Raw genomic sequence first — 27023 nt, 5'->3', positions numbered from 1 at the left:
GGTCACCAACACTAGGTCTTTCAATTGTCCTTGAGCCTGTGTCCACTGATGTGCCAAGCATTCTTGGAGCGGACGCATATGCAACCTTGCGTGCGGGACTATGAAGATGCAGGAGGCCATCATGCCTATCAACTGCATAAACACTCTCGCGGGGAGTGAGTGTCGCGGTCTGAACCTGTGGATGAGCGACTGGATGTTGTCGATCCTCACCTGGTTCGGCTGAGCCGTAGCAGTCAAAGTATTTATTGTCGCGCCCAGATACTGCCGCACATGGGCTGGCTGAAGGTGCGACTTTGGATAGTTCAGTGAGAACCCCAGACTGTGAAGGAGGTGAATTGTGTGGGACATGTCTGCCGCGCACTGCTGTTCCGACTTTGCTTGAACGAGCCAGTCGTCTAGGTAAGGGTAGACATGTATGTTCTGTCTCCTGAGGTGCGCCGCCACAGTCGCCAGACACTTCGTGAACACTCTGGGGGCAGTGGTCACTCCGAAGGGTAGGACCTTGAACTGGTAATGCCTGCTTTGTATGGTGAACCTGAGGTACTTTCTGTGGGATGGGTGGAGTGGTATGTGAAAATAAGCATCCTTGAGGTCCAAGGTTGCGAGGAAGTCTCCCTGGTTTAACAATGGAAGAACCTGCTGTAGTGTTAACATGTGAAAGTGTTCTGAGAGTATGTACAGGTTGAGGGGGCGTAGGTCCAGAATGGGTCTGAGCGAGCCGTCCTTCTTTGGGATTAAGAAGTACAGGGAATAAACCCCTGTGCCTTCTTCCTCCACCGGCACAAGCTCTATTGCGCCTTTTTGCAGCATTACAAGAACCTCTTGCTGCAATAAGTGCAAGTGCTCTGCTGACATAGGTCGTTGTCTTGGGGGTATGTTGGGTGGAGTGGACGTCAACTCCAAACAATAACCGAACTGGATAAGTTTCCTCACCCACCTGTCTGTGGTGATGGACCTCCAGACTGGCAGGAACTGCTGGAGTCTCCCCCCGACAGGTGTTGGATGGTCGGGGGGTAGTGACAGAGAGTCACTGTTTGTTGGCAGCAGAGGAACGGGAACTATTGTTGCCTCTGCCTCTGCCCTTGGCGCTGTTGCCTCTGTAACCACCTCTATTCTGTTTTGGGTACGAGGCCCGGGCGCCTCCTCTGCCGAAATGTGACTGCTGTGCCAAGTGTCCTCTGGTAGCACCCCGCGCACTTGAGCGACGAAAAGTGTTTCCTCTGAATTGCGGAGACTGAAGTGCCCCCATGGACTTAGCCGTCTCAGTATCTTTTTTGATCTTAGAGGGTGGTGTCAACCTCCGGCCCAAACAGTCTGTCTGGATTGACGGGCTGGTTGAGGATAGTCGTCTGTATTTCTGTCTGTATTTCTGGCTTGAACCCTGAGATGCGGAGTCATGCCTGACGCCTCAACATAACACTTGTGTTGACTGCTCTCGCCGCTGTATCTGCCACGTCTAGCGCACATTTAATTGCAGCGTTAGAAATTAGCTTGCCCTCTTGTATCAGCAACTCAGCTCCTTCTTTAAACTCGTCTGGAAGGTGTTTTAAGAGCTGCTCTAAGGTGTCATAGTGCGCCCTATCATACCTGGCTAATAGGGCTTGTGTGTTAGAGATGCGCCCCCTGCCTCTAGCACTTTTGACTCTTTGTCCGGGGGAGGAGCTTCACCCGTTGTCTGCGAATTCGCCCTTTTGCGGGCATTTGAGACCACCAAAGAGTCTAGAGGCAACTGGCCTCGTATATAAGTAGGGTCCCCAGGTGCCGGCCTGTACTTTTTTTCAATTCGTGGGTTCACAACCCTCGCTCTGGTGGGTTCCTTGAAAATGTCTGTGGCATGCTTGAGAACCCCCTTAAGCATTGGAAGTGTTTTCACAGTTTTTTCTGATGCAGAGAAAGTATCAAACAAAAAGTCAACTTCCACAGGGTCGGCATGCATCTCCACCTTATGGTTTGCAGCCGCCCTTTCAATTAAAGCATTAAACGCCGCAGAGTCTTCAGTTGGAGAAGTTTTCACCCCATACATCTGTGGGTCACCGACCACCTGTTGGTCCCCCTGATCACCAGAGTGTACCCATGAGTCCTGCTGCTCATCAGGGTCAGTATTGTCTGGGAAGTTATACCCCTGATCTTGTTCATCCTCATCTCCATCTGAGCAAGTGGGTGAAGGGGTAGGACTCCGCCTAGGCCGTTGTGGAATGGGTTCAACAAGTTCTGGCGTGTCTGGTGCAGGCTTTTTCTTCTTTAGAGGTATTACATATGATTCCACAGGCTGAGATGTAATTTTCCTCTTGTAGAGCGTTAATCTACCCGTGTCGGCGTCGATAAAATGCTCCTCTTGTTCGTCAGATAAAGGTGGTTGACCAAAGCCTCCACTTAGCTGAGTCTGCCTCAATGGCTCCGAGTCCTCGGGCACCGTACGAGGTGCAAAAGCCTTCGGCGCCACCTTCGGTGGTAGCGTATAGAGGATCGGCATGGAAGTCTTCTTCAGTGGAACACTTGTCGTCGGTACCGAAGGTGTGGTCGGCTCCGACGCCTTGTCTCTCAACCGTTTCAGGGAGTCCGAGACTTGCTCCGTAAAAGAAGCGGACGGCTTAGTCGATCCGACCGACGACCTCTGACCACCCGCAGGGGAAGAACCGAGCGTCGACTATTTTTCTTTGGGTGGCGGAGGCGCGGACGCACCTTCGACAGCTGCGCTTTGCTTCACCGTCCCGGCCTTAGTCGACGACGACGCAGACTTTGGAGCAGCAGATTTATCTGTCTGCATCGGGGCTCCAGACTTCGGCGCCCCTCGCTGACTTCGCTTCGACTGTCCGTTTGCCTGTCGGTGCGGCAGTCTTGGAGGAAGGTGTCTCGACAGTCTTCTTCGACTCCGACTCGACCATCTTACTCGACACTGGCTCGACGACCTTCTTCGAGCCGGTCTCCTTGGCCCCTTTCGGTACCTTAGCCTGTTCGACAGCCTTCTGCGGCTTCGATGGCTTCGAAGACGACGGTTTCGATGTCGTCCCAGACGTCTTCGGTGTCGATGGTTTGTCGGCCATCTTTGTTGTTTTCGATTCCGATGGTTTCGGTTTCGATTTGCATAATGGAGGCTCCGCTGGTATGTCTGTAGCCGGGCAAGGAGGCGGGCCGAGGACTGAGGAGTAGGGTCGTAGGTAAGGCCGTGTGGCGATCCCGTGACCTGAGCCTTAGTAATTGTACGTACGGGGCATAGCTCTTCCTCCGAGCTATCTTCCACGGCCCCATAAACTTCCTCGTTGTCCCCTACCTCCGACGTGTTCGTCTAGGTCCAGGTCCTCAACGGGTTCTCCGTAGTCGGCCTCGACCTCCGCCGATGTAGGTGAGATCTGCAGTTGAAGCTCTTGCTCGTCTGCTTCGGGGTCGCCAAAGATGTCTGCCGGTGCCGATCGCTGGGCCTCGAGGCGCGCCACGCGCCTAATCTTGAGCGTCTTATTCGACCTGAATGTCGAGCAGGCCATACAGTTGGCCTCGTTGTGGTCCGGCGACAGGCACTTGTTGCATACAGGATGCACGTCGATGTGTGGGTACTTCGATCCACACACGGGGCAGTACTTGAACGGGCTCCGTTCCATCGTAGCGTCGTCCGGGTCTTGCTGCGTCGACAGGGCCTCGATGACCGAAGAGTCACCCGACTCCTCAGATATCCGACTCGAAGAGTTGGAGTACACACGAGACCGAACGCGAACAATACCGACGAAGTAAAGAAGGCCTTTTGGCCTTAAAGAAATTGTTTTCTCGATTCCGAACAGGAGACGTCGAAATCACATCCGAACCCAATGGCGGAAAAACAATCTAGGGATGGAGTCGATGCCCATGCGCACTGTAGTCCAGGGGAGGAGCCACCTATCTCGTGATACTTCGAAGACCGGCGATCTATGCAATAGATATGAATTTAGCAGCCCACATGCCTCGAACATCATGCTGCCCCCTCTCCCAACCCAACAAAAACCAGGATCGGCGCAAGATCAGCTGATGCTGGCAAGCGGCAACCCATAGTGCTGACCAGGAGAGACCTAGCCACACAGATCAAGGCAGTGCTTGATGCTGCTTATTGCTCCACAGATGTGTGCATTAGTTCTGACACAGAATGTGCTTTTGACTCAAGGGACTCCGCTTTTGCATTACCTACTGAGACAGTTTGAGATAATGGCATATATGATTCTGGAGATTAATTTGTTCAGGCCTACATGGAGTCTCTGGCACACACAGCTGCTTCTGGCGATTTTCCAGCTCAAGTCCGTCACCATGAAGAATATTCAAAAGGTGGGGAATCTGCAGTTAGAAATCACTTTCGGATTTCATACTAATGTTACAAGATCTATCCAATCGGAGTACTGCATAAATGCATGGACCCAAGACGGACGGTCAGACTTCAGCATGGAATTACCTGTTCTGCCAAAGGAGTTGTTTGGGGGTTGGGGAGAGTTAAAACACAGACCTACTTTACCTGCTAGGAGCATGCGATATTTGCCGAACCTCTGTGCAAGAGTAGAGAAGGGGTGGAGGGGGAGCAGGGGTGTTGGAGATGGGCAATGAGGAAGGGTAGGGGAGACCAGGGCAAAAGGTCTATTGACAGGGAGTGTTAGGAAAGAGTGTGTACTATAGAGAAATGTTTGTAGATTTTCTGAGGGCAGCTATGTTGCCATAGAATTTGATCAAAGATTTTCACCGTCAAAAGAAAGGGGGTGGGGGCTAATGGGGTAGGGAGATGGAGGAAATGGGCCATTTGCCCATGAAAAGAAAAGCGGCACGGCATTAAAAAAATTATCAACATGGTGTACTGTAGTATGCTGGGGCATAAAGGTTCCTGTGCTTGGAAATCAATCAAACTACTAGGTATCTTACACTAGAGCTGCCATACTTACTTTGCTCTATCTGTTTTGTAGATTCGGGCAATCTCAGGCACTAGGGGGTCATCAGGGTTTGGGTCACACAATAGTGAACATATTGACAAAAGAACTGCAAAAAAAAATAAATTTAAAAACAATCACTTAACTAATACGTTTATAACACTTATCCTACATTTGAGTAAAACACGTCAGCACCAAAATGTACAGTTGTTTGAATCATGCATTGGCTAAGTCTAGTGACCTAATCCTAGTTTATTTTTTGTTTTGCGTTGTAGAATGTCCGCCAGCCATGTTGGAATGGTTAAATGAAACAGCCAAAACAGCTCGTGCCTCACACCGTATGGCACAAGAAATGTGTGCACACAGCTAACATCCTGGAATGGATATTGGCATGCATTCTATCCATTCCAAGATTGTGTAGTCACGCCTGGGCAAACAGGCCATTCCAAGATGGACAAGACAAATGTGATGAAAATTACCTGAACCATTTATACAAAGGTCAAACTAATAATTACATGGTACAACTTACAAATAATTTTAATTGTGCTCAAATTACCTTCAAGAATGCCTTACCTATTCAGAGATCTGGCCGATTCGGCGGGGGACTAGGCAGGGCTGCCCGCTCTCCGCCCTACTGTTTGCACTCATTTTGGAACCTCTGGCCCGTGTCGTTAGGGCCTCCCCAGGACTGGGTGGATTCGTGGATGATGCCCAACAGATGGAGGAGGACTGCATATCGTTATATGCAGATGATATTTTGCTGTATGTGACGAATCCGACGGAGACGCTCCCTCAAATCCTGCGAATAGTTGATGATTATGGGTACCATGCAGGATATAAAATTAACTGGACCAAGTCCACCTAATCTCCAGTGGAGGGGGGTGGATGAGACTCAGGCTTTACCTAGCTGCTTCCACTGGTCCATGGAGGGCTTTACCTACCTTGGTCTTTACATTACTTCGGATGTACACACTAGTCTTGCTCGCAATATTTGGCGGGTCTTCTCAAATTTCCAAGAGGATGTTAGGAGTTGGCTTCCCTTAACCATTATGGGCAGGGCCGCCATGTTTAAAATGGTAACACTCCCGTAGCTGCTCTACATATTGCAAAATACTCATTTTAAGATTCCAGATCTGATATTTAAGGGTATGGATAGTGAGCTACGCTCCCTCCTCTGGGATGGAGCCCATCCACGTGTTCACTTTCAACACTGCAGCGGAATCCCTACAATGGGGGTTTGGCTTTGCCAGACATTAGGTCCTATTATAGAGCGGCTCACCTTATTGCCATTAATGAATGGATACATGTATCTGGGGATCATCCGACCTATAGGCTTGAATGGCTCCAGTTTAGAGAACGTACCCATCTACACTATCTTTATGTAGGTAAGGGAAGTAGTAGACAACTCCAGGCGACCCAGAGGACGTTGGAGGCATGGAAGAGTGCAGAGCGACAAATGAAGGGAGACCAAAAATGCACCAGAGAAACCACACTGTGGTAGGGGAATAGACTAAATGAGATTGGCTTTAGGCACTGGGACCTAATAGGGATCTCTAAAATTGGTGACGTCCTTGAACATGGTGTGTTGGCCTCTTTCCACACGCTCCAAACTAGATAACTACACAACACTCAGACATATGCATATCTTACTCTGCAGCATGCTTGGGTTTCGTAGGGGTTGGATGGTACGACATTACCGGAATATGCCCCATTAGAAGGTAGTCTTCTTCAGGAAGAACTCCCAACAAAAGCCATTTCCTTTACTTACAAAACCTTACCTAATAACATGCCCGATAGACTGGGTCCACTTTGTGCAAAGTGGGAAAGGGTTACCGGTGGGGTGAAATACATTGATTGGGAGGCAGCTCTCATGCATCCACGTGAAGTAGCAATCAAGTTGAGGTTAGGTCTCATCCAGTACAAAATACTACACCGCACATATTTTGAGCCAAATTGCACACAATAGGAAGAGCCTCAAGCCCGGAATGTCTTCGTTGTCACACTGAGCTGGGGACGTTTATACATACCCTCTGGGAGTGCACCGAGATACAAGCCTATTGGGGGTGTGATTGTAGGGGAACTCAATCGTATCTTGGAAGCCCAGACAGAAGTAGAGCCACGATTTCTCCTTTAGGGACTTCTTCCAACATAGGTAGACATCCCAAGGTGCAAACTTGTTTTAGCTAACCTGGGGTTGGTAGTAGCCAAACAAGATATAGCTAAGTACTGGGGGGCTCCGCAAACACCTACTATTAACGAATGGAGGGCAAGTCTGGACTTAAACATGGTTGCGGAACGGGTGACATAAGGCCCGAGTTGCCCTTAAAAGTTCCAGAAAATATGGGCCCCATGGATTAAATATTGTTGTCTGGAGGTGGAAGGAGATGAAGAGGGCGGGACTCCGTCGTCCGGGAGGCCTGGGGCAGAGCCTGGACCGATTTATTGTTTGTTTCCAGTATGTGTAACGATGGGAAATGTACTATTGCCTTTGACCTCACTTTGTACCAAGTCTGCTTGCATTTATGTTTAGATTCAACTGGTCATTTTATTATATGCTTCCCCTACAGGGACAATGTGGAACGCTATGCAATGTGTACTGTGTATTCAATCTTTGTTTTATGTTTCGTTTTATCTAGAAAACGTAATAAATACATTTATAAAAAAATTTAAAGAATGCCTTACCTACCAGCAAAGGTAATTTTTGATAACTGGAATCTTTCATACATCCTTCTACACCCAGAACGTTCTCCACTAGAAGTGGAAAGTCTTCTCAAAAGGCCCAACGATGACAGCTGAGACAAGTGATCCACCCCTTGCTTTACAATGTAATACAACCGCTGTTATGTTGTCTCTATATCAGGACTGTTTGACAGCAAATCACTGTGTAAAATGCAATTAGAACAATGTAATTCAATGAGCTCCAGGTAATTGGATTGACAAAACTGTTCGAGTCAAGGTGCCCTTAACAGTCGAGATGTGCTCACACGCCCCCTGTGAAGGGTATCTATAGTAATGGTCACCTGTGGCGGAGAGTTCAGAAATTGCATGTCCACCAACAATTATTTTTTATTCTACCACAGGACAATGTGCTGGGTTCTGGGCTCTACCTGATCCTCCCACTGACTATCCACTTGTGACACTGCTGCAGTGTCTTGTGAGTCAAACACATGTTGATTTGCATGTGGCACTATTGGAATGAAACCACCATCACCAGCGTAAGAGGGCATGGCGTCTGGGAAAGATGTGGCAGCCAATTAATGCAATCCAGTCACTTAGTTTGGATAGACTTTCCCAGTGAATTAATTAAACAGCCTCTAGAAAAGGCTGGATCTGGTGTGGCACAAGATGTGATTTTCAGACGGTGAGCCCCAACTTGGTTAAGGCATTGTTCTCAGCTGCCGCTTGTCCAGCTATTGGAAAATGTGGCTAAAGTTTCTGTGTAGATGTTAGTCGACCACCACTAAGCATTTGGTGAATATCCTTGGGGCTGTTGTGCCCCTAAAATATAGAACTTTGAATTTGTATTGTTGCCCACTTAACACAAAACATAGCGACAGGGAGATAGGAGTCCTTTAGGCAAAAGGTCGCCAAGTGATCCCCTGTGCAGAACAGCAGAATGATGGCATTGCAAGTTGGTAATTCTGAGGGACTCCTAAAGGATACAGAGGTTCATGGGTCTAAGGTGGGTTGCAGAGTTCCATTCTTTCTGGGGTTTAAGTAGAGGGAGTGGATTCCTTGGCTCCCCTGGTGAAGGGGCACCAACTCAAAGGCACCTTTGGCAAGGAATGTCAGATAGTCGTAAAGTGGTGTCGACTGATTAGGTGGCAATGAGATTATACGTTTGTTGGTACAATCAGGAGAACTTGTTTGTCTGAGGTTATTTCCTCTTGCTATTGAAGGAATAAAAGTGTTCCTGAAGGAATTCTGAGTTAATCACTGCTTGGAGGTAGAGGTGCTGCTGCCAGAGCTTCCACCACCCATGCCACTGCATTACCACTGTAGTCACCTCTACTGAAGGGCTTCGGTTCCAGAATATTCTGAAAAGACTGTTGTTGATACTGCCTATATGAACGGGTATATTATTTGGTACTTCTTGATTGTGAAGAGAAGACCTAGGTGTTTGACTTTGCAGAATGCCCATGGTCTGAGCAGTTCAAGTCTTTATTTCCAAGCATACTTTCAACCTGAAGGCCCAAAAGATGCTTGTAATCAAACAAGCCACAAATGAGGCTCTGGTGAACCTCTGGTCTGAACCCAGATAATCTGATCCAGGCAAAAGGATTCTTGTGTTAAACTCCCTGGAGGTAGGGTCATTAGCGTCTGGGGGGGGGGCGGGGGGGGGGGGGGGGGCACGGAACATTGGTAATGGAGACAATTTCCCCTCTATTACAAGTTTTGGTCACCTCTTTCAATAAGTCTATGGAAGAACTTCGTCAACCCCACCCCCTCCCAGTGCGAAAGGTTGTGCGAGGACGGTAGTTTCTTGAAAGCAGTCCAACTAAAACAGCGATCTCCCACTGACTGGCTACCCACTATGCCACTCCCTTCCCTAGCTGCATACATTTTCTCTTTGTCTGAAGAGTAGCACCAGCGGTTGGCTGAACTAAGGATTTCTGGCAGTATTTATCATCAGTCAGATGGGACATGGTCCAGAATATAAACTGGGTTGCCTGGGGCAGCCTTACACTTCGACCCTTGGAGTGACAATCCTCAGCTTGGCCAGGTCCTTGAAGTTGTCCATATGCTTAGTCATGTTTTTTCGCATTTGTAAGCATTAGACAAAGGATTTCAACTAAGAAGTTGACCTCCCCAAGCACATGGAGCTTAACCTTTTCTGCTTGTGCTGTCCATTGGATAACTGTATGGTATGCAGGGTGTGTCATGACCAGGCGGGCAGGGATCACAGGCTATGGCTGGTCAGTGTCCTACTGGAGAGGTCATAGTCATTCCAAGGATCCTTCCCATTCTCTGGGGTCACATGATTGTGCTAATCATAGGGGCTACCTGGGACCATCTGAGTGCGGGATGAAGGAATATATAGCTGTGGTGAGAGGAGGTGGCTGCATGCAAAGTCGAGATGGTGGCCATGTTCATGACCTTTTTTTGGAGTAAGATAGAACTGTAGCTCCTCCCATACTTGCTTCTCAAAAGTGAGTTTCATCTTCCCTGTGAGGTGTATGTGGTTCTCTTGCAAGCATGGTCAAGCTAATATCTTCCTAGTGGAGGGAAGAATGAAGATCTTGTTTTACCCGAAAGAGGGCAACTCAAGGAACTGACCGATCTTTGCGTTAAGGCCTGCTGCTGAGTCAGCTTAGATGCTCATTTCTAGAGTCGGCTTTGGAGCCAATTTAAGCGGAGAGGGATTCTCAGGCTCTGGGTCGAGCAGAGGAGGAATGGGTGGCTACCGTGAATCCTGTGGCCTTCACCGTAGGATGTCCTGCAGCTGGAAAGGGATGGGAAGAGGGTTGGGGGTGCATGCAGTATGTCTAAGAGTCAAGAAGTCAGAGGGCTTGGAGCTGGACCCCAAAGGTCAGTGTTTCTTTTAGCTGGTCTCAAGAATTAAAGCCAGACTTCAAGAGCAATGCTTAAAACGAAAACATGTGAATTATATTCCCAAGTGGGTGGATTCAAGAGTGTGGAGGAATTTAGATTTTAGTGGCCGTTTCTGATCTGGGGCCTGTGTTGTGGCACAACTGAACTTCCTCCTCCTCGACTTCCAATACATAAGAGGTCAAAATCTCAAGGTTTCCGTGTCCTTACCCTGGCTGGAAGGGCCAGCCTTATCTTGGTCAGTACTCTCAATATCTTCGGGCCTGAAGAGGACCGGTGTTTCACATGGCTCTTGCCGATTCATCTAGTGGTGGGCCCAGCTACATTCACAGCAGTTTTTTTTACTCATGGGCTCATTACACATTGATCAGGTGGACTCCTCGAGCTCGGGAGACTAACAGGTTACAAATCACAGGCTCGTCAGACCATGGGGATTCACTGTTGCACTTGGAACAGAAGTGGAAATGTGTTTGCTCTATAACAGCCTCTGATTTCCATGGAAGAATTTGCATCCAAGCAGTTTCCAGTTGCGGGGGCGGGGGGGCTTGCAAGCCAAAGATGGTGGACGCATGAGCTTGTCACTCCGTGCCGGCCCACATAATATCCTGAGACATCCGCTGTCTGGGGAAGACTCCGGCCAGCCCATCAGAAAACTATCAGTGGCAATGTCCCCGGGAGCCATATATCTGGGCAACAAAAGAGCCCTTTTATAAGCAGCGACAGTCACCCAACCCGCAACTAGCTAGCAGCCCCAGTCCCCAAGATGGAAACCGGGAGCTTATGCCATGTTCTTTAGGCTTGCTGGCCCGCAGCAGTAGGGAGGTGTGGAGCCCGCAAGCAGTGGGGACTCCGATTTGAGCATCTTCCCCTGCAGGGCAGATCCGGAGTGCAGTGAGTGGAGCCCCGGCTGGAGGGATCTTCATGTGCAGAGCGTCTTGGTACCCGGTGCTGGGAGGTGGGATCGGGAAGCATCCCGAAGCAGACAGGCTTACTAACCCTGGAATTGGCCGGTTGGACAGTGGCAGCCTGGGAGGGTATTGGAGACCAGAGGTGACGCACACTGCTAAGACCCTGGGGCCTAACAAGTGGATGGCTCCCTCTGCCTCCCCGATGAACTGTGATCTGGAGGTAAGTAGCGGTTGCTGGGGGCCCGCATTAGAGGTCGCAGGTGAAGCCTTGTGCCTGCTTGGTTTTTGACCTCCCTTTGTGGGCTCCCCGATTTCATCCATGTGTAAAACAAAATCCCCTTGAAAGGTAGACCAGTGTGTGACTGGAAGCTGGCCAGTGTGGGGACGTCTGCACGGATTTATGGAACGCATCAGAAACTGTGTGCATCTGTGGTGCAATAAAAGGAAAAACACACCAAGTATCCAGGCTGGTGGCCTGGTTGTACTGGGCTACACCCTGCCCTGGAGTTACTGAGTGGCTGTGCCTCACTTAGTGCTACATATGCTTGCAGGCACCCCAGGGCTGTATGATTGTTACCCGCCCCGGGCTGCTAGTGGCAGGATTAACTTTGCCAGTCTTCAGAGTCCAGCTTGGACATGCCTGAAGCTGGTCAGCCGGAGCTCATCATCCATATTGGGAAGCAGAGGATCATACCAACGGGCCCACAGCTGGGCTCTGGGGATCCTTCTAAACCCTTAATCGTGGAGACTGAGGGACATTAGCCCACAAATTCTATACAACTCCAACTGGACAACATACTTGCCAGGCGCAATTGTAGTTTGGAAGAAGACTTTGCAAGAAACATTAGTAACAAACCACACAAATTTTACTAACAGAGGATACAATCGAGCGTGCCTGGACAAGGCAGAGAGGAGGGCTGTCTCGCTTAAAAGAAATGAAACAAACATCTAGAGTGTGGAGGAAACAGGATGTGAAAAAACCTACTCTGATGTCTTGTTTATTACTGAACATAATATGTCCAGTAATCATATTTATAATATAAGAAAGAACTGGCATCTCCTTGGAAAAGAGGGGTCTCTGAATACTATAACATCTAGGAAACCAAAAGCCGTGTACCGTAGAAGTAAGACCTTAAAGGATATAATAAGCCCAAGCTATGTCAGGGATATCTCGATTCCATCAGTAATGTGGCACCCTGAAAAACATTTCGGGCTTCCAGGTTTGTGGAAACTGTTGTATCTGTAAATTTGGTCTCAATAAGAGTAGGAAATTCAGTAATGACACTTCTATGGAATTTTCAATAAACTGCTCCATCAATTGCAATACTACGTTTACACTATACATGATTATATGCGGCTGCCAAAAGAAATACATTGGAAGTAGCATTCGCAGTCTCAAACTGCGTATACAGGAGAATGCAAGAGCCATAAAAAATAAGTATGGTACATATCCTGTCTCCATGCACATACAACGTGTGCATCCGAATGATAAGACCTTTACATTTTATGGCATCGATCAGGTTAAGACGCCGGAGAGAGGAGGTGATAGAGAGTTGCTTCTTAGGCAGCTGGAAGCTTCTTGGATATGTCGCTTTAGAACTTTGAAATTTGGTTTGAACACCAATGATGAAATGCAACACTTTCTGTGATGGGATAGAAGACGAGATATTTATGCAATTGCCTGTTGACTGGGTGAGTGGTTAATGATAGGATATTTTTTTTGCTCTTCTCAAAAACCACTATTGAAAAAAGAAACTCAAATCAAGAGACCTGTGCTTGATCATGAGATTACAGGTTCTTAGAAATGACTAAATTGTTACCCTGTGAAAAACCAGTTTGTAATTAAGAAATGCTCGATAATTGATAGAGTTTCTATATGATCAACTTATGGCTGTAGATCCATAATAATTTTATTATCAAAGATGTTTATGATGTATTTTGTTTGTTATTTGATTTAACAGTATGTACCAATTACGATTTGCAAGAAACAGGACCATTGTTTTTATATGTACTGTTGACTCATATACGAGAATTGTATCATGTTGTTTAGGAGTTATTTATATGCATTGGTTCACATTTTTAAACATGTCTGCCATCCATTTTATATCTCAAATATGTCTGCTACTATGCAATGTATTGGACACAATAACATGGTTCAGCACTCGGTACACTGGTGATTAAAAATGATCCCACACTTGTTCCTGAAGGGATCAGCAACGCTAAGGGAATGTGCGTGATTAAACAAATTTAATTCAGGTGAATTATTAGTACCTACTGGGTCGCTTTCAACATAGAGAACGAGTGATTGACATAATAAGAAATATCTTTTTGCAAACCTTCGTATAAGGTATTTTAAAGTGAATACTGTTCTCGCTAATAATTTGACGAAAACGGGTACTTTTAATACGAAGAAAGAATAAAGAAGGGTAGAACATTATTGTGGTGTTATGGAGAATAGTGTTAAGATGGCCGCCACACTCCCATCTGTTGCTCTATACTTGTGAGCTAGGGAAGAGTGGTGGCCATGTGTTCATTGCGTTTCCGGGATGGTGCAGTTAAAAACTAGTGTTTCTTGCGTCTCGTTTAAAAAAAAAAAAAAAAAAAAAAAAGATACTGACCTCTGTTACGTCTGGTTATCAGGCCATTTTTGGTGAGTTTGTTATGGGCATATTAGTCCTCGATTAACTTGTATACAAAAGGTTAAGTTATGGCAGGAATATGCAGTTTGTACTGATTGCAGCATTATATGGTCTGAGGAATGATGAAATGAAATATTGTGGAACGTTAGAATTTGTGGCAATAAGTAGGGACGTTATTTGGAGTGGAGTACTACTGTCATGCGGTTGCGATTGTGTAATTTTTTGTCACAAGCACGCTTCAAACATGGCTGCGGCAGTTTATCTATTTAGGGTAGACTTATGAGAGGTTGCAATGTTTTTATAAAACAATATTTTTTGACAATATTGCAAACATGCTACGTTAATGGGCACCAAAAGGATAAGGGATGTGTGTTGGGTAACGCTGAGCGAACCAGGACGTGCAGATGAAATATTTTAGTGCGATAACTGCTTGTTTGTATTCAATATTATGTAGCGAGTATGTTGTAAAGATGGCCGCATTAGTTACCTAAATATTTAGGCTGTACAAAATGAGAGTTACTGTCTTCCGATCATAACTAAGCATTTCGATAACATCGTATAATGCCATCACAAAGGGAGTTCTGAATAGGCACACCTATAGACACGTTAAGTTCAAATCATGCTATTTTACAAATGTGTTTCCAAATTGGTGGGCATTTTTACTCTACCTCTTGAGATGATAGGAATGTGTTATTTACTATGGTTGGGCATATTCATGTATACTCATATTTTCCCCAGCCATACGGGGGGGGGTAATACACTATAGTGCCGTTACCGCTATTATCCAAATGGCCACTTTATATTGGCTAACAGAACTTTGTAATTATACATTTTCTAAGGAGCGGATCATTTAATAAATTATAGGATATGTAGGAATGAAAATACAACCCCTACCCATGAAAGATTTGTACAGCGCCGAATAGAGCTACATAGGCAATTATGAATATTGTTGTGCAGATAACAATAATAGAGTTATTTAAAATGACTGTTCAGATGAGGAGATGTGGTCTTTTCTAGAATCAAATTTGATCAAGGGATAAAAATTTGCACTATTGTTCATGGCTTTCATGGTTTTTTTGCTCTTTGCCATGGTAACTATGTAGATAAATAGTGGTGTTACATGGATGCATATGTGCACATCTGATCTCTTCGATTTAGGGATGTAGAATCACATTCCTAAAATGTTTAACATTTCAGAGTTTTGGAACTTCACAAGTACTTTCCCTATTGGAATAGGGACACTGCGACAGTTGAGGAAATATACTTTGTGCCATACATTGAAGGTATGGTTTTTATTGTATAGATCTTTGTATGGGGATATATATATATATATATATATATATATATATATATATATATATATATATATATATATATATATATATATATATATATATATATTTTTTTGTTGTTGTTGTTGGACACCTTTCTTTATGTATATTAATGTGATTTGTTGTTGAAGTTTGATGCTGATCTTAGTAATATATTCACAGATGAATATTTGGTGATATTAACACTCGTTGGCTATGATCTAAGGAATTGTGGGGAGAGAACTTATTTATGAAAAATAAAGTGAACACTGCATTTGGAAATATATACCACGGATTTGGACAATTCTTTATGTACTACTAACCTGTGGATTGTGATATGACAAATTAATATCGTTGTATAAGAGTGCTGAAACCTTTTGTAGTGCAATTTGTTGTGCGATTTATTCCTACGTTGTGGGGAGTATAGGGGGGATTACTCCCTGGTTTCACGCACCATCTGTTACTTTAGGACACTATTCATTTGTTGTGTGCGGTTCGGAATAGCCTCTGCCCTCAGCTTTGTGTGTTTTGGACAAGATACTCGCTGCAATAGCAGACACTAAAAGCACCCTCTAATAGGACATTAGCGCTGTGTTGGTGTGACTGGGCCTCTTACAGGCCGAGCACCGTAAATTATCGGACCGGGTGAAAGATGTGGCTACCTCACTGGGTGAGCTAAAGACAGAACACCAGACACTGAACCGCCGAGTGGCAGATCTGATAGAAGAGCGGAAAACGCAGAAAGCTGTAATTGTTGAAACGTGTGTAGTGGGACTCCCCGAAGGTATGAAGGGGGAAAGAGGGAGGGCCTCTGCCTGGGAGGCCTGAAGAAACCACGGAATTGGATTAGCCTGTACATCTTACCCTGCCATTCACCGATTGGCCCCTCCCAGGAGAATGGAGGAGGTATTCTACGGACAATGTTTCTACTTAGTTTGGTTGGCCAGCTGTTTAAGAGCTGCTCTTGGAAAGGGGAGTTCAAAATTGGGGGATACTGTTATTTGTCTCCGGGGTTACGATGCATGTTGCTGTGGAAGGTTTGGACACTAGGGGGAGCCAGGGTTGAAAACAGGGCACATGAACACTGATAGATCAGATGTCTGATCAACACATACTAACCTTTTTGTCGTGGAATATTCCAGGGATGGGCTCAGCAACTAACGTCATACTGGGGTGGAGATTGAATGCCTACGGTGTCAGTGGTGCAGCCAGTTGTACGGTACCTCCTGCTCTGCCTACACTTGGGGGCATTAATATAGACAAGGGTAGGGACGCCCTTCGATATGTCCACTCCATTGACACCATGTTCTTGTTAAGGGTAAATTGCTGGGCAGAGATCACCTTGGGGAGTAGTTCTGCTTCAAACCAGGACCAAGAAATGCTCCTTCAGTCCCTCTTGGCACCCCTAGCGCCTTTAGTGACAGACAATCTACTAGGTGGGGACTTTAATTGTGTAGCCAATGTTACGTTGTATTGCTGACTCGGCTGGGCTACCTAAACTTCAGGAGGCTCAGAAACAATACAATACAGCCCTAGAATGCCTACAATGCCACTTACAAAAACTATATTGCCAGAGCACACAACGAAGAGGGACGGCCAGGTAGGCTCTAGCTCAGCTCATTAGACCTGAAACCCGAGGGGGCCCATCAAACAAATCCAAAAAGGGGACAACACAACACTATTCCCCAAGAGCAACCAACGCCTCCTTTAAGGAATACTATGATACTTTATAGGTGCCTGGTGCTTCTCTCACCAGGGATCCAGACCGCCTTTCTGGAACAACTGTCATTGCAGGAGCTTGCTCGAGAAACAGGGAGCCCGGTGACAGTCCAAGAGATTCGGATTGCCATTAGGGAAATGGCTACAGGTGAAACCCCAGGCCCTGAGGACCCAACTTTTCAGAGTTGTACTCCACTTTTCTGGGAGACCCTGGCCCCGAAGCTGGAGTCTAAGCTCCTTCCCTGGGAATGGGAGGGCTACCAGATTACACACGGGGCGCAGTTGTGATACTGCTTCCCAAGACCATGGTTCATGGAGCTCATACCTCTGTGTTACATCCCCTGTCCATGCTCAACATGGACTTCAAAATCCTTAGCAAGGTCCTGGCACTTTGACTACTGAATATGCCTGCAGGGGCACTAAGCAAGATGGTTTGGAAACCTTTATCACTCAGGTACAGGTGGGGAGGGTACGTGGACACAACCGTACGTACCCAGAGTGGCATAGGGTTCCGGCATATCCTAAAAGTCTCTAGGAACACGAGGTTGAAATATATTCAATTTAATTAAGTACACCAGTCCTACGTGACACCTCAAAGAATCCAGATCTACGGAAGCGAGCTGCATGGCTGCCCTAGATGTCAGCTTCTAGATGCGTACTTCTGGCACATGACCTGTAACTGCCCCCTATCTACAGCTGTTCTGGGACACAACGATATGTACCCCAAATATTACACTGGATCACACCCTTGCTTACACCTTGGCGGTCTGTCTCTTGGGGCAGTTTCCTAGACCGTGGCTATGAAAAGTAGGCTCTAGGTTCCTGGATTTGGCGCTGGCTAGGAGATGGTAGCGATGGCCTAAAAGTCCGCATTGGGGCCATTCGTGGGGACTTTGAAGAAGGATGTCACTATGTGGGCCAGAGCAGAGGAAAGGGCTCTGCTCAGAGAGGACATGCAGGTCATGTGGAAAGGTCAGATTGCGGGACTGTGGATGGAGGTGTTGGGGGACTGGAAGCATCCAGAGGAAGAGACAGACGAGGGACCGGATGGTCAGGTTGGACCGACTGGTGGAGACTGGGAGTACACCACAAGAGACTGATGGAGGGGAGTGTACACTAGGAGAGGTCAACTCACTCCTTTCCAGTGTTTTTTAGTATTAACAAACATGTGCATCCTCAGATGGTTTTGTTTCTTCCTTTTTGCTTTTCATTCGTTGACTTCCACGTGTCCCCTTTCTCTCACTCCTTAATAGCCAAAGAAAATGAGACCTGATACGCACAGCTTCGCTCATTGGGGCTTTGCATAGTTTATTTTACTAATCATGTCCTTGGTGGGGCTACAGCGCAAGGAGTTTGGGATGCAAGACCCGAGAAATGCATCATTATTGGGACCCTGTATTACACTCCACTTCCGTTGATGGACTACTAAGCGGTTAATTTTTCTTTCTGACCCAAATGGGGAGGCACTCCAGCTTGATATGTTTGATTATTGCTTATAATGTAAAATTGCATAGGCATGGAATTCCAAGCAGTCCACAATGGGTAGGAAGTTCTTTGGTCATGAGGGGTGAATTCTCAAAGTTGGCTCCAGAAGTCCTGGAGAAGTTGCAGATAGTACTGAAGCTGAAACTGGAATGAACAAACTATCTGGTAGGTGATTGGGGGGTGGGAGGAGTTATCACAATCAGAGGAGATTGTAAATTTGTCGGATCAATTTGTGTGAGGAATCAGCAACTTCTGTCCATAAATAAATATAACCTGCTAAGGTAAGCACCCAAAAGGTAGATGTTAGAAGTGAGCACAACATTTGAATCTATACCAACACATGCTACCAATAGAGGGTTTATATCTATGTGAAGAAAAGCGGTGGGGCAGGACCGCGAAGAGGAGAAGATCAGGGTTGTGGGTGGGAAAGAAGGGAAACCGGCACTAGAGAGGAATAAACCAGGGGAGACTGGAGTGAGAAGCTGTGGGAGAAACAAGGGTGAGAGCAAGAGAAAGGTCGGGAGGCCTACAGCGCCAAAGAGAGACAGCTGAGAAACAAATGCAAACTAAAAGTGTTATAACAAAAAAAGGTAATCTGACAACAGGTCTATAGCAACTCTCATAGGACTTTCTGCTCTACCTGAATATTAACATCTTATTTACAGGCAGTGGCAATATGCTATAACACTAGAAGTCTAATGCCAGTTTGGCCTTCATACTATTTTAGGGTCAGATCTTTCCAAGTCAAGTACAACCTTTTTATTTGCTACAACTGGAGGAAAAAAAGCCACAGCTCTCTAAGGTCTAACAGACTCAGGCCAGGAAAGGCCGTTCACAAGTTTTACGAAGGTCTAATTATTTCAGTGATGGCTATCGCATTTGCCCACTTTTACCCATAATGGAACGACCGGTTTGCATGGTCACAACATGGTGTGTTTTTTTAACAACTTTATTTTTCATTTTACAATACAAATACAGGGCAATTGGATGCAGTCTTCTCCATATTTTAAAACACAGTCGACTTCTAAGGTTGGTAGACCTCCAAGACACACCCACATTACATGATTATATAGTACGAAGTTTATGAGTAGTAACTTTGACATTTACCACATTACACAAGATTCAATTTGACATTTCGCTATTGGTATCAGACGCATCTTTCTGCCCGTTCTCATTTCCTGTTGGGTTTAGAAGTTCCCTGCATAATTCCCTCCAGAGTACTATGTCTTTGGCACATTTTTCATCCTTTCTACAGGCTTCCATATGCAATTCTTCGCAAGAGACCATTCCCCTACGTCAAACATGTGTTATTAAATTGATCATCTCAGACCAACACTCTGGTATGCTCACCAAGACAATCACTGACCTGCAAATCCTGCATGGTGCAAGGTTCAAAGTTGCTACAAGTGATTTTCTGTTGTCTCTGGCTTTTACTTCCGACAGATAAACAAAGAGATAGCATTGTTTTCAATCAGAGGACTGTTCCCCCCTCACACCTCCATAAATACCTGTAAGCATCTGTTTTGGCATGTGGTGCTGCAGATTCATATGCTTTGCATAAGTCTGCCATCTAATGTTGGGCTCGGATGATTACAAGTTGTTTTTGTCCCAAGAATTTTTCTTCAAGACACAAGGCTGTGCGACTCCTTTTGGTAATACTGCACTTGGTCATAGATTCAATTTCCAGATTGTTTTGCCGTAGATAGGTGAGAATGGAATAGTAATATGCATCAGTAATGTGATGTCCATGCAGTAAGATAATAGAAGGATATAAAGTATATAAACCACAACCTACACAGGTTTTTTGGAGAGGAGGGATGGCACATGTGAATCTACAGCACTACATGCCAAGAACAGATGCTTTCAGGGCGAGTAGCATAATCCGTTCGAGGCATGTGTGCTGTAGATACGCATACTTTGCAGAGACTGTAAAGCAGTCCCTCTCCTTAGGCAGTGGGTATCCTGTGGGGGTTGAAGCGGTTTGAAAAAGTTATTAGAACAGCCTGGCCAACATTGCAAAGACAGTGCAAAGACATCCACACAATGTTTTGCGAATGTGTGTGGAGTGGACCATGTTTCTGCCTTGCAAACAGCAGTAATAGGAATGTTCCCTAAAAAAGCCATAGAAGCTCCAATTGTCCTAGTGGAGGGAGCTTTAAGAGGAACAGGTAAAAGCCTTTTAGTATATCAAGTTTGGATGCATTTGACTATGCATCTTGAAATTCCAGATTTTGAAATCACCTTTCCTATGTGAGGAGGTGTGAAGGCAATAAATAATTGTTTAGTCTTTCTGAATGTTTTGATCCAGTCTATATAATCCATTAGAACTCTTAATATCTAAAGTATGTAAAGCCTTCTTTGCAACAGAGTCTGGTTGTGTAAGAAAAACTGGTTCATTTTGATTAATATGAAAATTGAAAACCACTTTTGGAAGGAATTTAGAGTTTGTTTAAAGTACTTCCTTGTCCCTATGAAGTTGAAAGAAAGGTTCCTCAAGGGTTAGTGCCTGAATTTCACTGATTCTAAGTAAAGTGATAGCGATTAAGAAGACTAGTCTGCAAGATAAATATTGCAATTGGCAAAAGTGGAGTGGTTCAAATGGAGGCCCCACAAGTCTTGATAGTACAATGTTTAAGTTCCATGTTGTTGCAGGTGGACGTTTAAAAGGAATGATTCTTTTAAGTATCTCCATAAAGGCTTTGATAGCAGGTATTCTAAATGACAAGTGGCGTCTAGATTGCAAATAGGCTGCAATAGCTGCCAGGTGTAATCTTATTGAAGTATAGGCCAATCCTGTGGTTTGCAATATGGTTGGTACTATTGAGTGGGTTGAGGTTTTGTTTATGACAGTATATAAACTAATCTTTGCCACTTTGCCGCATAAGATTGCCTGGTTGTAGTTTTGCAAGCTTCTTTAAGAATGTCCACACAAGAATGTCCACACATTGCTGTGGTAAATGTAAGTATTCAAATGCTAAGGCTCCAGGATTTATATTGCAAGGTTCATTTCTTTGGGATTGGGGTGTCTTAGTGTTCCTTTGTTCTGTGTGAAGGTCCAGGTGAAGTTTCTCGTGTGGGACTAGGGAGAGCTTCAACAGTATTGAAAACTATGTTTGGTGAGCCAACGTTTGTGCTGCAAGTAGCATTGTAAGATGTTTGAGTTTCCTGACCACTAATGGGAATTAGTAGATCGGAGAGGATGAGAAATGTTCATCCTCTCGCAGTCCAGTTCATCCATAGAGCATTGCCCTTGGACTATTGGCATGGGTACCTGACTGAAATGTTTGGGCATTTTGTGTTTTCTGGGGTTGCGAACAGATCCATTTGTGGAAACCTTAATCTTTGAAAGTATGGTAGGGGCTCTGGGGTGGAGTTCCCATTCATGGACTTGTTGCTGTGTCCTGCTTAGAAACTCTGCAACTTGATTGCTTGTCCGTGGAGCAGATGAATGCTATGCTCCATAGTTTGTGATAACTGGAGAGTGTGCCCCTCCACGTTACTGCATTGAATACATAGTCATATGGTCTGCTCAAATCAGGACAACTTTGTGTTGTAGGTGAGGTAGGAAGGCTTTCATTGCTAGGTGAACAGACTGCAGCTTTAGGTGATGGATATGGAGATCTGTGTTTGGAGTCCCATACACCGTAAATTGTGAGGTTTTGGAGATGAGCTTCCAACCAATCAGGGAAGCATCCGCTGTGAGAATTAATTGTGGAACTGGGTCTTGAAATGGCCGCTACTGGCGTAAGTTTAGTGGATTCCACCATTGCAGAGAGTTGTGTGCGGATGTCTACCAACACCAGAACGTGAAGTTGAATTGGTGACTGTCCATTGATGGGAGAGACTTGGAAAGGTCTCTGTAGTATGGCATGTGGGACTAGAGAAATGTAAGATGCCATCATGCCTAGAGGTGGTAGAAATGATATGGCTGGGATTGGAGTCCCAGTTTGAAACTGTTGAATCAATGTTACTATGTTGTTTATTCTGTCTGTATTTGGATATGCCAACAGTGACTTAAGCCTGGATCCTAGATAAGGCTATATGGTAGCTAGTAATAGATTTGACTTTTGTAGGTTGATGGTGAACCCTAATTGATGTAGTAGGGCTAGGGTGTGTGGAGTATTTGGTTTCCAAAGGCTGAGGCTGTTTGCTTTTATTAACTAGTCGTCTAAATAAGGAAAGACATGGATGTTTTGTCTGCGGAGGTGTGCTGGTATTATCGCTAGACATTGGAATTACCACCGCACCACGGATATTCACAAAGGGAAGAACCTCAAACTGATAATTTCCTTGGAATAGAAACCTTAGATATTTTCTGTGAGTGGGCTGGCTAGGTATTTGGAAGTAGGTGTCCTTTAAGTCAAAGGCAGTCATGAAATCTCCTTTCTGTAGCAAAGGAATGATTTTCTGAAGAGTGACCATATGGAAGTGTTCAGTGATTTAATGATTCAGTGCAGTGGTCTGAGCTCAGGAATAGGTCGTAGTGACCATGTTTTTTGGGAATAAGTTAGTATACTCTTGTTACCCGATACAAAACTGGGCAATAGAACCAGTTCAAAAACAGTAATAGAGGGGTTATTTCCGGTTGTAGGAAATTTTGATGTATTGATAGTTTATGTTTGCGAGGTAGACTATTTGGAGGAGTTGTAATGAGCTCCAGACAGTAACCATGTTGGATAATATCAAACACCCATTGATCGGTTGTGACCGATTTGCATGTGGAGGGAAACGTTTGAAGACTAACCCGAGACAGGTGTTAAACGATCTGGGGAATGGTAAGGAAGTCCTTGTTTGGTATTGTTTGAGGTACAGGTATTATTCAGTGATCTCTTTTAAAATAGGTTTCTCTGTAGGAACTCCTGTAGAATGTTTTACGAGTAGGTTTGTTCCTGGTTTTCCTATGCTGATCCTGTGTTGTCTGCGGCAGATCTTGCACCTTGCTAATAGTTGGGCCTATAAAATGAACCACAGCAGATGCTTGTTTGGAGTGCCCCCTTGAATTTGCGGAACCTTGGCATTATTTTTTTCATTTTCTCAAGGACTGAGTCCACTTGAGGGCCAAAAAGATTATTTATGAAATGGGAGGTTTAAAATTGCCTGTTGTACCTCAGACTTCAAACCTGAGGCTCTGAGCCATGCATGCCTACGTAGTAGGAGACTAGTATATATACCTCTAGCAGCAGTGTCAGCTGCATCTAGTGCACATTTTATAGAATTGTTGGTAATGAGCTTTCCCTCATTAAGCATTTCCTGCCCCCTGGTTAGCGGATTGTGCAGCTACACGTTTCCCAGAAGTATCTATTTGTTTAGATTCTTTCTTTGGCGCATCACCTGATGTTTGGGCATTTGCCCTTTTCCTTGCATTAAACACTACTAGAGAGGAGCACAAAAAAAAAATACAAAAAAGACACATTATATAGACATATACATAAATACAGATATACACACACACACACACACACACACACACACACACGATTTAAGGTTTGAGTTTTATACTTTGTCAATGTGTGATGTTAGGATTCAAACCTTGCCAGGGTCTTTACAAATGTCCTCTGTGTGACGTACCATGCCTTTAAGGAGTGGTGGATACTGTGGCCCCCCTAACCCCTGAGCTTTAAACAAGTTTTCAAAAAGGAAATCCTCTTCTATTGCGTCCTTATGTTAAGGTACTTGATGGAAAACTGCTGCCCTTGCTATTAATCCTGATACGCAGAGGCATCAGGTGGTGATGGTTGTGTGGGATAGAGATCAACATCTGTATCCCCTTGTGGTTCAATACCAGTCATCCCAAGTATCGTCAGGGTGTATGTTCTGTGGTATATAATCCTCAACTATGGGTGAGTGAGGAGATACGTCACCAGCTTCGAAAAGTTTTGGTGAGTTAGTTGGTGGAGTGGATGGTGGGGGTGTTGGTGGGTTAGGTGAAGATGGAATGTGGATGTGTAGTAAAGGGCTAGTGGAAGCATCCTTTTTCTTCTTTGGAGGCTGTAGAGGAACATACAAAGCCTTGTGGAAAGTTAAGTGTTTCTTAAAAGAGTGAGGTTTTGCTGACTGAAGAACTATTTTCGGATCAAGCCGTTCCTGCATTACATCAAGAATTGAAAGTGAAACACTTCAGTGAAGGATGTTTGAGTTTCTGTGCATCTGGGATCAGATCCGAAATAGGTTTTTATTTTGGTACCAAAACTGATGGTCGAGGCATTGTAGTCCCAGAGGTCAAAGAGGTGGAGGCCCCTGCTGTAGGTGGAACCTTCGGAGCAGAGCACGAGGGCGGGGCTTCAGAGTCAGTTTTTTTTGTGATCGCCAAGGTCTTTTTGAGGTGGCGGACTGTGAGAAAGTGCCATCTTTCTTGCCTTGGTATGCCCCACCTTTTTCTGAACTGCTGATCTGCTTGACTGAGTGTGCCCTGGGCCCCTGCCAATCAGGTACCCAGGGCCTGTGTTCCTTCCCTAAAGAGAAAAGTTATCCTGAAACAAAATACCCAATTGGCACCTCTGGCCACCTGTCAGTCCCTAATAGATGGTACCCTAGGTACCCAGGGCATGGTGACCAGAGGAGACCCCTGAGGGCTGCAGCACTTATTATGTCACCCTCAGGGGCCTTGTACCCTGGCACCCACACACTGCCTTTGCAGGCTGAGTGCCTAAGTACAGATCTAAAACAAGAGTTGACATGGCACACATCCCTGTGTGCCATGCCCACAGAACCCACTGCCCTGGCATACTTCAGTCACCCCTCTAGCTGGGTGCCCTATGCCAGAGGTGAGGGCACAGAGGCATGAGCCCCCTGCCCCTACAGAACCCAGGGCCATTCCTGGGCACTAAGTGCAGTGATGCCATTTAAGAGTGTATGGTGCTGGGAGGTAGTCATTACCAACTCCACAGCACCATAATGGCTACACTGAAGACTGACAAGTTTGGTACCAAACTTCCAGGCACATTAAACCCGCACTGATGCCAGTGTGTGATTTAATGGAAAATGCACGAGAGGGCATCTTAGAGATGCCCTCCAAAACCCGAACCTACAATCCACGTCTGGGCTGAGTGGCTGCAGAGGCTGCCACACAGCAGACATGTTGCTGGACCCCTGGGAGGAGAGCCCCCTGCTCTCCTGGGCCTGCAACAATGCACATCCTGGGCGAGGTGATATGTCTCCTCCCCCAGGATGGACAGGGGGAAGCTTCAAAGGCATACCGCCTCTGAGAGCTTCTCCAGACCATTTGCTGTACCCAGCAACTGGCCCCCCACCCGTTCTACCCCCACTCTGGCGGGAGGACTGGCGGTAAAAACTACATCAGGAGGGTGTGCCAACCCTTGCCAACTCCACCCCTCAGGTGGGGAAGGCGAGGTGAAGCACGACCCCGGGCTCCGGCCATCTTGTAGATGGGGAGCCCTGCCCAATCCCAGCCAGGCTCCTGCACCCCTCCCACAGGAGAGGAGCAGGCTACGGGGTGTCCTCACCCCAGGACAGGGACCCATTGGTCCCTGCCATTGCCCTACCTGTAACGCCCCTAAATTTAGTATTTAGGGGCTCCCTGAACCTGCCTTCCTCAGATCCCGATATCAAAAGAAGAAAGAAGATCAAAAAGAAGACGACCTGCAGCGCAGCTGCTAACAGGACAACAACAACTGACTTGGCCCCAGCCCTACCGGCCTGTTGATCCTCAAACCTGCTCCTGCCTAATCCCGGCAACCTTCGCGGACAGCAACCTTGGGACACCCAGAGGACCTGCCTGCCTTGACCCTCTCGAAGATTGGGACTCCCATCAGCAGAGGCTCTGCTGCAACACCCCACCTGGTGCTCACCAGGAAGCTACGGACCAGTCAACTCTGCACCAGCCAAGCCCAGGCCGGGCCAACGCGAACCAAGACCACGAGGATGTCCACCCGGCGACTGGGACCCGAAGTCGAGTGCCCAAAGACCCTCCTCGACGACCCAGCCGACGCCTGCAGACTCCGAACCAGGGGCCACCCCAACCACGACCAGCCGAGGGTAAGCTTTCCCGACCCCTAAAGACATCCCTGCACCGGGCACCCTGAAGCCTCCTGTGTCTCCCTTTGGGGTACCTACCTGTGCTCCATCACCCCAACTTACCTCTCGAAGTGCTGGTCGCCCCTGGAGAGTCACCGTCCCCGAGCCTACAGCCTTTGTTCCTTTTTCAAGATCCTCATTTGATAAAATTGAGCGCCCGACGGCTCAAAAGCACCCTGCACCCAGCCGCCCGAGTGCCGCTGGCTGTGACCTTTGCCCTATCCTACTCCCCCCCCCCCAACACCCCCCTTGCACAGAGCAAGTGACCAGGAGCCCAGTTCCCAGAGCTGCGTGGCCTGCTAGCCAGCAACCACCAACCGAAGGCCCCCTTTCCCTCATTGGATAACATTGGGCCTACCTCTGCACCCGGTCACCCCTGTGCCGCTGGGACTGAACTAACTGTACTCACCTGACCCTGGGGGACCCCCGAGTCTACGCCCAGAACCCTAACTTCACCAACTAAATACTCACCTGGAAACCGGTAATTCACTTACCTGCCATTGG

At 46.3% G+C, this 27023-nt stretch overlaps 1 protein-coding gene across 1 annotated transcript in view; it reads right to left on the bottom strand.

The window, feature by feature from the left end:
* Nucleotides 1-27023, bottom strand: part of UBE2D3 (ubiquitin conjugating enzyme E2 D3) — a 184859-nt gene that overhangs the window by 58644 nt on the left and 99192 nt on the right. The window contains exon 6 of the mRNA XM_078676070.1: nt 4890-4983. Within this exon, the coding sequence (XP_078532196.1) occupies nt 4890-4983 (94 nt within the window). The remainder of the gene's footprint in view (nt 1-4889; nt 4984-27023) is intronic.

This window comes from Lissotriton helveticus, chromosome 2_1 (assembly GCF_964261635.1).
Source record: "Lissotriton helveticus chromosome 2_1, aLisHel1.1, whole genome shotgun sequence".
In the NCBI taxonomy this organism is placed as follows: Eukaryota; Metazoa; Chordata; class Amphibia; order Caudata; family Salamandridae; genus Lissotriton; species Lissotriton helveticus.
This window is presented reverse-complemented; position numbering and strand designations above follow the sequence as displayed.